This window comes from Leptodactylus fuscus, chromosome 2 (assembly GCF_031893055.1).
Source record: "Leptodactylus fuscus isolate aLepFus1 chromosome 2, aLepFus1.hap2, whole genome shotgun sequence".
NCBI lineage: Eukaryota > Metazoa > Chordata > Amphibia > Anura > Leptodactylidae > Leptodactylus > Leptodactylus fuscus.
The window spans coordinates 173,359,731-173,371,898 of record NC_134266.1 but is presented as its reverse complement, the minus strand read 5'-3'; the positions used below and the strand labels follow the sequence as shown (position 1 = coordinate 173,371,898).

At 41.9% G+C, this 12,168-nt stretch overlaps 1 protein-coding gene across 2 annotated transcripts in view; it reads right to left on the bottom strand.

Annotated features, from left to right (window-relative positions):
- Nucleotides 1-251: 251 nt before the first annotated feature.
- Nucleotides 252-12,168, bottom strand: part of LOC142195367 (E3 SUMO-protein ligase RanBP2-like) — a 55,269-nt gene continuing 43,352 nt past the window's right edge. For both annotated transcript variants that reach the window (XM_075265099.1, XM_075265100.1), the window contains 5 exons: nucleotides 7,002-7,146; nucleotides 6,648-6,740; nucleotides 5,272-5,417; nucleotides 2,199-2,472; nucleotides 252-609 (listed from right to left, as the gene is read on the bottom strand). In XM_075265099.1, the coding sequence (XP_075121200.1) occupies nucleotides 503-609; nucleotides 2,199-2,472; nucleotides 5,272-5,417; nucleotides 6,648-6,740; nucleotides 7,002-7,146 (765 nt within the window). In that variant the 3' untranslated portion in view covers nucleotides 252-502. The remainder of the gene's footprint in view (nucleotides 610-2,198; nucleotides 2,473-5,271; nucleotides 5,418-6,647; nucleotides 6,741-7,001; nucleotides 7,147-12,168) is intronic.

Genomic DNA, 12,168 nt, shown 5'->3' with positions numbered 1-12,168 from the left:
GCATGAGACAATTTCACTTACTTATACTTCTGAAGACTCCTAGATATGCTGAACTATATTTTTACATTGTGGATCTGCACTACTGAAGTGGAGCACACAACAAGCTGGGATGTGCATTTTTTCCTATGTTTATATACTCTTGTCTACCATACTGATATCATTACTGTATACTGTTTCTTCGTATTCACAAGTGTTTAGACGCATGGAGCAAACATTCAGCTAAGACATGAGACAAGGATTTCACTCTGAACTTTATTTACAATACTAACATTTAAAAAATAGGATTGTGTTCTTACAAGTGCACAGAGAAGGCGTTTACACAAATGTAAATCTAGTTATGGTTGCTCATCTTTATCCTGTCAAGAAAGATGAAAAGATCTTCTGAAGAAGCACAACTGATTGCTCTTTACCAGAAATATAGACAGAAGTAAAATCTAACAGGACCCAGTCAGTGAATCCAAAAACGTTTGAGTTGTAGAATCCTTATCCAATGGCATTCCCATTAAGACTGTAATTTGCTCTGACATTCCTCAAATATTTTCTGGAAAGAATCAGCCAACTCCTGAGTTTTGAATCTAGCTGCAAGTTGCTCAAACCTTCCTTCTCCATCTGTAGAAGGCAAAATTGGATCATTTACTTGGACGAAACATTTGAATGACAACATTTTGTTCTATCAATATCAACAACCACCACCAAGCATAATCAACTACCAGAAGAACAACATACCACTGATATGCCGGTCACTTCTGTAGATTTGAAGAAAAATAAATTAGAAGTCTTATGCAAATTAAGCAGTTTGTACACTGGGGGCCAGACTAACTACCTGGAGCACTCATCTTCCCACTGAGACCTCTTCCATCTCCAGCCTGATCCTCCCACTGCTGTGACATCACCCATCCTACTTTGGTAGCAAGAGCAGTGCACTTAGGGCTGAAGGCCCACCCCCAGAGCACCACCTGCCCTATTTGCATAAGAGTTTCTCTCCAAATCTAAAAAAAAACCTGTGATAAACGTACCTTTGTTATGTATATCACTAACGTGTTCTGCAATGATAGGCTTCAAAAGTAATGAGCAAAAAAACTCAGTGATCCAGATCGTTACATTAGTTGGTAAATGGTCCGATTATGTGCAGGGATGATCAGATGTGCACTTGGTAAAGAAGATTGGGGTGTGATAACAAGGACAAAGGTTTCTGTACCACCCCCCTTCTGTGGCAACCGGGAAGATGTACAGGATGAGAGTTTAACTGATCTCTCTGCCCATCATGGGAAACTTTTTTACAATATAATTTCCTGGACTTGTCCTTCTTTATGTTTATATCAGTCCTTCTGAAACTGTGATGTTGAAAATGAGATGTTGCAGGTGAGGTGCAGCCAGGGAAACCATTATATATTCCTCTAGCACTTATTTCAATGTTAAATATTTGTGGGGGGAGGGGGGTTGGGGCTAAGATATACCAATTACGCTGGGTTCACACCTGCGTTTGGGGTCTCCGTTCTATGGTTTCCGTCTTCTGCATGCCAGAAGGCGGAAACCATAGACCGGGTCCGGCCGTGCGCGACGGTGTGCGTTTTATGCTCTCCGCCGCGAAACCGGATTTTTTTTATCCGGACACAGAGTACTGCATGTCCGACTCTGTGTCCGGATTATAAAACCCGGTTTCGCGGCGGAGAGCATAAAACGCTCACCGCCGCGCACGGCCGGACATCTCTCTCACCCATTCAAATGAATGGGTGAGAGAGACTCCTGCAGGTTTCCGTTTCCTGCCTGTGTTTTAGGCAGGAAACGGAAACCTAAGTACGGAGTGCCGGGCCGCAGATGTGAACGAGCCCTTAGAGTTAGTTTTAGTGTGGAGTGCAACCAATTATGAGTGAATTCCCAGGCACTGCCATGAACATGGCTCAGAAAAACAACAAAGCTTCAAAAGGGGATTCTTGTGGCTGGGGGGAAAGATTATTGGTATCAGATCAGTGGGGGGGAGGCATCTGAAAACCAGACACCATTAAATGAATGGAAGCAGAGCAGCAGTACTACAGCACAACTACTATACAGTAGATGGAGTCTTCTACTTTTGACTATCCCCTGTACTGGTTCTGGACCAGAGACTTAAAAAAAAAAAACCTTTAATTTACACTACTATTAACTGCAACAGGAATAAATTGGTTACATTTCTATTTTGGAATTACTGACATACTTACCAGAATAATCATGTGCTGTCCAGACCAGAGCGTTATTAGATGTGTTTAAGGGCGCCAGTTTCATTTCTTTTGAGATCACATGGTTAGCACACACTTTCAGTACTTGGTCCCGACGCATTAGAACACGATAATATTTCTTTTCTTGGTGGAAAAGGATTTTTAACTCCCCTACGCCTCTTTCTTTCCATTGATTGACATCTCTGTCCCACCGGTATAGCTTCACCCTCTCTTTAAAAAGAATCTCTTCATCTTCTTCTCCCGATTTAACTTCCACCTTAGCAAATCATATAAAAAGCACAGATTTTATAGTGTATGTAGCTTAACATGAAATAGGTTTCAGTGATGTGACTGATCTACAAAGCTTAAAGATCTCTCCTACCCGTGTAGGCGTACCATAGACAATTCTAATCATCTAGTATTAGTAATTGGTTCCCAAAATGTAACATATCAATAGTAAGTCTCAAAATCGGATTTTATGGTCTGCCTGCCAAATTCTCAACACATTCTATATATTGGGAGATATGGCTATATCAGTGGTTCTTAACCACAGGCCAGTGATGGCGAACCTTTTAGAGACCGAGTGCCCAAACTGCAACCCAAAACCCACAAAATTTTCGCGGAGTGCCAACACGACAATATAGACTTAATACTATGCGGATCCACAATTGCGGACAGTTACTGACCAAAAATTACAGTCATGTGGGGCTTTACAGAGCTTTCAATAATACAAACAACGTTGTACTGAAATGTAAAGGTCTCGGCATTTGGTACTTTGAACAATTAATTTTCACTATTTACATCGCACAGGATCTGTTTTATAGTTACCGTGTAATATTCTTACATCCTGTACTAATATCACGTCTGCTATAAAACAGATACTGTGTGATATAAATAGTGAGGGGACCCCAGACAGTATTATATGCTCTGCAGTGGGCCCACCACACAATATTATATTCTCCACAGTACCACAGTAGCCCCCCAGTGTTATATGCTCCGCAGTAGGTGTCCCCCCCCCCACAGGATTATATGCTCCACAGTGGCATCCACACACTGTATTGTGTGCTTATAAATAGCCCCCCCCCCCCCCAGTATTATATGCTCTTTAGTACACCCCCCAGTATTATAAGCCACCCCAGTATTATAAGCCCCCCCAGTATTATACACTCCCCCCAGTATTATAAGCCCCCTCAGTATTATACACTCCCCCCAGTATTATAAGCCCCCCCAGTATTACACTCCCCCCAGTATTATAAGCCCCCTCAGTATTATACACTCGCCCCAGTATTATACACTCCCCCCAGTATTATACACCCCACCCAGTATTGTAAGCCCCCCCAGTATTATACACTCCCCCCAGTATTATAAGCCCCCTCAGTATTATACACTCCCCCCAGTATTATACACCCCACCCAGTATTAAGCCCCCCCAGTATTATACACTCCCCCCCAGTATCATACACCCCACCAAGTATTATAAGCGCTCCCCCCAACATCATATACACAGTGAGCCACTCTCATACTCACCCCTGAAGAGCCGCCGGCATCCACCTTCTTGTCACTGGCGGCGCTGATGACGTCATCGCGCCCGCGTCGGGGCAGAGGTCAAACTCTGCAGCCAGTGTAGGCTGCGGTCGCGCGATCCGCGGCCTACCCTGACAGCTTTCAGCTGTATGTGCATTTGCACATACAACTGAAGGCAGTGATCGCTCATCAACGGGGAATCCTGTACCGGATTCCCTGTTGGTGAGCGATCCGGGCGACCGCACGCGTGCCAGCATGGAGGGCTCTGCGTGCCCTCTCTGGCACGCGTGCCATAGGTTCACCATCACTGCACTAGGCCATATGCACAGTTCATTTTGTGTACCAGTAAAAAAACATATACCTATGTCTTGAATTTGGAAAAAAATCATATTTGATTTATCACAAAAGAAGGGTTCAGTGAATGTGCATATGAAACTGGTGGGTTCGGTACCTCAAACAAGGTTAAGTACCACTGGGCTATATGAATGTAGTCACTCTCCATTGAAACACAAAATACACAATTCTGCACAAAAATAGGTCTTGGGACTGGCTGGGGTATGTTTAAGAAGTTACAACTTGAGAAAACAATGCCCCTTTTTTATCAGATTTTTTTTTTATTATTATTTTAGAACCTTCACACAGAACATAACCTCTTTGTTGGAGAAAAACCCCCAACTGCTCCTGAATCTAGATATCACTATTACCCAGTGTACTTAATACCTTCTCAGAACAGCCACCTAATGTGTTGAATGGGGATGGGAAGTTGCTTCTAGTTTTCTGATTCTTATAGGTTGGCCTGTATAATATTAGATATAACTCCGCTGTCTCCTGTACAGTAGGATCTAGGCAGTTTGTCTGAGCTACAGTCTTGTAATGAAAAGCAGTTTAGTAGAAGGAGGAGAACATGGAAACAACCTGGTAAGTTTAGGAATAGGTAATTCTGTCTGATGAGATACATTATAATGTTTCTTACAATTACCGCTACTATTCATTAAAGGGGTTGACCCATCACAAGGATCCTATCTATACTGCTAGTTTATGTGGATTTAAGACTTTTCCTAAATGCATTGCTTTATCAAAACTGCTTTATTTGGCCGCTATCTTAATTTATTCACTTCATTGTTTACACTCCGTTTCTATGGCCCTTGGGATTATCTGCTCATTTGTCAAGTGATGTAGCTGCCTGGGGGGGGAGGAATGGGCTGGGAGCAGCTCTGAGCGGTTTGTGTCTTTTAAGTAGCGGAGCTTCTCACATAAGGGAGGTGAGAGCTCCGGGATTTCTGAGCTCTTATCAGTCGGTTTAATTGAATTTGACTGATAAGGGCTGAGATAGGGAGTCCGTTACCTCTGTATGTAATGCAAACTGACTCAAATGCAGCTCTGCTACATCAGCTTCACACTGTGGTAATTCATTTACAACCAATCCCGTGCAAGTAAAACCCCGCCCACCTATGTGCCGAGAGAAGCAGGAAGTGAAGAGAGCACAACAGCCTGCAGGTTAGTGAACAAGTGTCATGGGAATACCCCTTTAATGCAAATTGCTATAACATTACCTCTGGTAGGGAAACGATAGGTTCAAAATGCACGTCTTCATTGTGAACCACATCTTCATCGCTTTCACCTTCATTCTCTGGTTTCTGGCTCTGCCCTACAGAGCTGAACACTGCTGCTCCTGTGTTTGCCCACTGGAAGTTTTTGTCTGCATTTGTTGAAAAAAAATACACATACTGAAACTATATATATTTAAAACATTGTCGTCACAGTAAATATCTACAAGATTATATTCTTCACTTGTAATATGCAAGAATGCAAAGCTAGAACTAAGGTATCAGCCCTGCTATGCTGATGTCCGATGAGAGCTAAGAACTGCACAAAGTGTTTCTAGTACTTTAGAAAATCACATTTTGCAATGAGCAAACACCTAAATTATCTACTAGCACTTCATAGGTGGCGACACTTGGTGCAAACTATCTGCCTTGTCACATTTGCAGTAATGATTGGTAAATAATGAGAAGACAAGACCGCTTCTAAGAGGTGTTCCCCTTTCTCTGCTGTCACAATAAGACGATCCAGCTTTTCAATGAACATGTTCATCAGAGTGAATGGTTGTCATGTACAGATGGTTAACTATCAGAGCATCTTGATTTCATTTAAACTTATGGGCGATTTTTCTCTCCATTTTCTTGTTTTTCCTTAGTGAGGACAGGGAGAATCAAGCTCTTTAACTTCTACTCAACCATGGGCTACAGTGAAGAACCTGTTGATCAGCTGAGAAGAAAAAGCCTGCATGGAATATAACAAACTCTTGGGTGGGTCTAAAATTGAATTATTTCAATAAAAATCAGAATCATGATTCTTTAAAATGGCAGATCAGCTCCATTTATATACCTAGCCATTGGCAATACCCTTGCTCTTGTACCCATATCTATGACACTGAACATCTCAGCGTGGGTGGAGCGGGGTCTCTGGAGGAAGGCACATGGCCTGGAATGGTACCGAGCTCGCTGCCAGCTGAAGTTGGCTGGGGTCCCACAGCACCATGACAGACCAGAGAAGGGGATTATACTCACCTCTCCTGGGCTTTTGAGGTATCCCCAGCATCCTCTTCAGGTCTCTTCCATTTTGGAGCACATTTATATTGTGTGAGGGCACGACGGTGCCAGTACAAGCCTCCACCACATGATTGGTATGTCCCATATTAATACAGGCAAATTCCACTGCAGGGCCACCGGTCACAAAACTACAACTACTGTCAAGCTTGGACAGGTTGGGATGATGTGAGCTGTAGTTTAGCAACAGCTACAAAGCCACATACATTTATGTATTAGTGTCCAGTAATAAGTATTTTCATGATCTGCTTAGTCCTTAAACAGTTTAATTTAATAATTTATAAGAAAAAAAAAAAAAAATTTGAAAAAGTATAACCTACCTTTGGAGCCAAAAGCAAAATCCCCATTTTTTGATGCCAGGTCAGCAAATGATACTCCTGCTTCAGAGGTTAGGCCGAAAGAGAAGTTGATAGCTGACAAAATAGCAACAAAATGTAATGAATTAAAAAAAAAAAAAAAAAGCATAAAAACACAAAAACAAAAAAACGAATTGAATGAATTTGTATAGTTGAGGCAGTTTGCACATTCATGTGTACTGTTTCACACAAGTCAACGTGCCAATATTCTGGGTCTATGTACTGTAAAATACATGAGATACTTCTGTTTGGGTTGAGGAGAACCATAAATGTTGCTGTTGTACTAGCCCACGTTATTGCTTAGGTGACCCTACATACCTGTGGTAGTTGAATCTGGTTCGGGTGCTTCAGCTTTTGTTGATAAGTCAACCGGTTGCAGGCTGGTGGTGGAGTCTGGCTTTTCTTGTATTGTGGATGAGGTTACAGATGCTGCAACTGTTCCAGTCCTTGTTTCAGTGGATTCCTACATAAATAATTTCGTTTTAAAACATTGCTCCAACAATAAAATTAACAATATCCATAAAGAATAATGCCTTTACACAATGGCTTAATTTCTCACGCAGCACAATCCACCACTCAGCAACGTAAAGGGTTAACTAGCATAGGAGCAAGAAGGGACTTACGACCATTAAATTGTCTCTGCCAGAGTTAGGATTTCTTTTATGAGTCAGCCATTTTTTTCCAACCAGCTTTACCATGGGGGATGTGCAATTTTCTACGGTGTATAGATAAGTACTTAAACACTCTTATGGTGTGGTCACTTGCCAAAAACCAGTAATGGAATCTACACAAAATCAGAATGGAAAGATATGCGCCTGCTCTGTGTTTCAGAGCCGCTCCTGGTTTTGACTTACTGAGCAAAATACTACAGTGTGAACATACATTAAGCACTAGTGCTCCAGAGGGTATGTCTATCCTAACCCAACAAATTCTGAACTTCTGCTGTAAAGCGATCACTTCCCATAGTATACAATTTTCACACGCTATCACCTGGGCCCTTACATGCACTTTCAAGATGGAGGAGATATGAGCCATGTTTATACAAAATCACAGACACCATATTGAGCTAGATATGTGCTTTTTCATTTAGTGAAGAGATGGCAAGCAAAACCACCGAGTACCATATTTCAGCGCTATGGAGTTGGTACGCCAAACCACTGACCCCAACCGTGGACAATCAGAAGCAGTAAAGCCCCTCTAATTCATTAGCTAGTGATTGAATTCTGATCCTGTTAAAGTAAATACGCAACAAGCTTTGCATCTAAATTCTACAATATTACAATATGTTATTTTGAAGTGGGGGAGGGTGGAGGCTACATTTTTTCATTACTTCAACCGCCACCCTACCATTTTTTAAGCCAAAGCTAGGAGTGAATTGAGCAGAAGTTAAATATATAAGCAGTTCCTGTATGTTTCTCACCATCGGAGACAAAAAAATTAAAATAAAAAAATACAGAGTGCCACAGATTTGTACTGGTGACCTAGTTTAGTATGACACCCACCTCCTCCATGGATGGCTGTTTTCAGCAGCTGATACAGAGACTGGAGCAGAAAGCAGACTGTAGGGGAACTGAGGTCCTACAGCTAAGGCTGGGTTCACACCGGCGTTTGAACTCCATTCATGGTTTCCGTCCTCAAACTCGTTAAAAAAAAAATGCAGAGAGAAAAGTTCTAAAAACAGGACTTCTCTCGGAATTTTTGGGGCGGAAACCCAGTGGACGCCATTGTAGTTTATGGGATTTCCACAGGTAACTTTTTAAACGGGTCCTCTGTTTTCAAAACTAGTAGTTGTTGCAATTCTAATGAATGGGACTGAGATATAATACCTACAGACCTATCCCTGTCTAACTTTAGGATAGATCTTCATTATCCTGGAAAACCACCTTAATAGCACATTTACACATTCGTATAGTTGTGTAGGGCAATGTTAAAGCTTTGCAAACACTGACTCTCTATATAGCCATTGACACCCCCCCTTGTCTGAGTCAGCATCTGCAAAGCCCCACCAGTAGGGCAAGCCGTTTACCTAAAGATGACAGAAATTTTTTAATGATTATTAGGCAACGAGAAATCTTTCACTGCAATGGCATAAGTTTAGTTTTGTGTAATCACTTTCAAAAACAATATTCCTTTCCGTATTTTCGGAAATCTGACGACACAAATGGCAAGTTGGGCTATATCAGGTCACACCAAGGTCAGCTGAATTATTTTACTTCTTAGCTTACCTCATATCCCCAGATCGGGAAGGATTAAGCTTCATGCACATTGTGCAGGTCAATGACACGGATTGGTATAAGTTTTCGCTGACCCATACATTCGATGAATTGACAGGGCCACAATTACTAACATATATAGGACCTGCTCCAAAATTTGCGACTTTTTAATTTGTTCACACAGCCGCAAATACTACAGCTGTGTGTACGGGACCACTGAAATACATGAGGCCGTACTTTTATCCACATCCAAATAATATATGTTCATGTGCATAAGGCCTTAGGGCGAATTCTGCCAGAAGTCAAGAAGCTGCTTAAGTCTTAAATGGTCACTAAGTGGTCAACAGACTTTGCCTAACTAGCACAAGCAAATAAATTCTATATCTTATCCGATACAAATGCTTCTTGCTCCATTTATGAGCATTTTCTCCTCCCCCACCCTGCCAAACTAACTTTCACACTGAAATCTCTGCTTAGAAGGTTGAGTACAAGTTGTGAACAGTATTGCAGCACAGCTCCATTCATTTCAATGCAGCTGATCTGTATTTCCAGGCCCGATTAAGTGACAGATGTCATGCTAGTTCATGAAGAACGCAGACTTATTTTCCTATTTCTGGACAACCCAATCTTACTAGATCAAAATTGAACTGGAGTTAAAAAGAAGTCTAAAGAGGGGAGAGAGCGGGAACAGAGAGAAAAGAGGCTCAGACAGGCTGGGTTAGGAAGCCAAAGTACTTTAATTTACATCAGTACTGGCAAATACTTTTCCATAGTGTCCCACATGCCCCTTTTGATTCATTTTCAGTTATGGCTAGTTACATGAATTCTGTGTGTGAACATTCCCTCACGGCTAGCCGATGCAGTGCACTGGCATCCCGATCCGGATTAGGCCCAAATGAATGGGCCTAATCAGGAGGGAGCCTTGCACCGCGAATGATTCAGCCGCGGAATCCGCAGTAAAAAGGGGCATGTCGCTTCTTTTTTTCCACTACTAGATAGCGAAAAAAAGAAGTCAATGGGAGCCATTTTTGGCAGTGGATTTTGAGGCGGATTCCGCGTCAAAATCCGCTGCCAGAAGACTGCGTGTGAATGAGCCCTTAGAGCAGGGGTAGGGAACGTGCGGCTCTCCAGCTGTTGCAAAACTACAACTCCCAGCATGCATACTTGCTCTGCTGTTCTTGGAACTCCCATGGAAGTGAATGGAGCATGTTGGGAGTTGTAGTTTCACAGCAGCTGGAGAGCCGAAGGTTCCCTATCCCTGCCTTAGGGTGCATGCACACTGAGTAACGCCGGGCGTGTATGAGAGCCGTACACGCCGGCATTACAGCAGACTGCCGAACACTTCCCATTCACTTCAATGGGAGCGCTCGTAACAGCAGCGTTTACGAGCGCTCCCATTGAAGTGAATGGGAAGTGTTCGGCAGCCCTGCTGTAACGCCGGCATGTACGGCTCTCATACATGCCCGGCGTTACGTAGTGTGCATGCACCCTTAGAGAGTAAAGGAGAATCCATTCTCTAAAGTGCTGGCCACAGCAGAAATGACACAGCAGCAAGACCCCACACATCAACTCAGGAAAACAAACATTGGAGAGCGCCCGCAGAGGGGAAAGCTGCTAAAAATTCAGAATACAAGTTATATAATGGTAAAAGGCTTGTCACGTGCACATAATGGGAAGAAAACATAATTTGCACCATTTCTTGGGACAAAATAGTCACAAATTGTCAATTTCTGAATATTTAAACCCACTTGTACCTAAAATAGTTGCAAGTGGCACTTGTGCCAACCTCACCACTTTCCAAAAAATGGGCAAGACTGGGTCTGGGCCACATCACTGGCACCACATTCATGATTATCCCACTTTTGTGACATAAATAGCAGTACAATCTGCACTAGCAAGGAACAAGTGTAGATTTTCACCTAGGCGCAGAGATGCTGAGAGGATGGGCCTAACTCATGACAAGATGCATGAACATCAGGAATTAACTGCATCCTCCACTGGCTCAGTGGACATAAAGATCAAGGTATGTCATTCTATATCAATTCCCCCCGCTATGTTATTAGTGAAAGCAAATTTTGATGAAAGGTTTAACAAAAACTTTACTATGCTAACGTGTCAAAGACTCAAAATACTGTACTATCCGAAGCTTGAATGCTCTTTTCAAGGAGAACCTGCCATGTCCCTTGACATTTTTGACTTCTTTATATCCATGAATTGTTGCTGCTGCACTGACTCTGCTGCTTTTCTATTTTATGTGTCGCTTTCTCGGTTTCAGAGATATCAATATCATTACTTTTGACTACAGACAGAAGTGTATTGTCAAGGGGTCTTCCCCCTAGGCCCACAATTATGCTAATTGGTTGATACCACTAAGTCCGTATACTCAAGTGTTGGTCCTCCAACTTTATAGCATATGTCTATCCATAGCACCAATGTCATTGAAACCGAGCAAGCTACACATAGTAGTGACACTAGTGAACTCTGCACAATGGAGACAGTCTATACATAAAAGCCAAAGTGAGAGGACATAACAGTTACGACAACTAAAATATTAGTACGCACCTGATTTTAAAATAAAAAAAAAAAAAAAAAAAGTAAAGCAGACAGACAGCAGGACAAAAACCCTCAGCAAAACATATACAGCAAGTAGGTAGAAAACTGCAGAAACGGGGAATTGTGCCAGAATAGAGAAAAAGGACAATAGGTAAGGGAAATAAATCTTTATTCATAGATATGTAACCATGATTGTATACTTTTGACATTAACAAGAAAGCTGTAAAAAGAAAAAAAAATGGTAGTAATCCAGAACCATTTTACAGACTAAGCAGCCAAACAACTGTTGTAGACTTGGCACAGTTGGTGACACCGAAACATATTAGAATTAATAGCTGAAGGAGGAATAAAGGAAAGGAAATATCAATGCTATGAACAAATAAGTAGATAGAAATACAAGTATGCACCACGAGTATATAACATGAAACATATTTAAGAGAAGTGCATCCAAATAGTCATATACAAGTAAACTAACCCCTTGCGCTCTCTACCATTTATGTGCTTTAAATGGATTTTCTGATAAATTACAACATTTTCCCACTGCAAATTACTTGTCATAAAATAACAAAAGAGCACATGCTTACCAGTTTATTCCCCATCACTACGAGCATCACTGCTCCAGTCCCCCTACCCCTGCAGGGTGTCACTGGTCTCTGTGGCATATGCCCCAAGACTGCCAAATTCAATCATTGGTTGCAATAATCAAATTATGCCATATA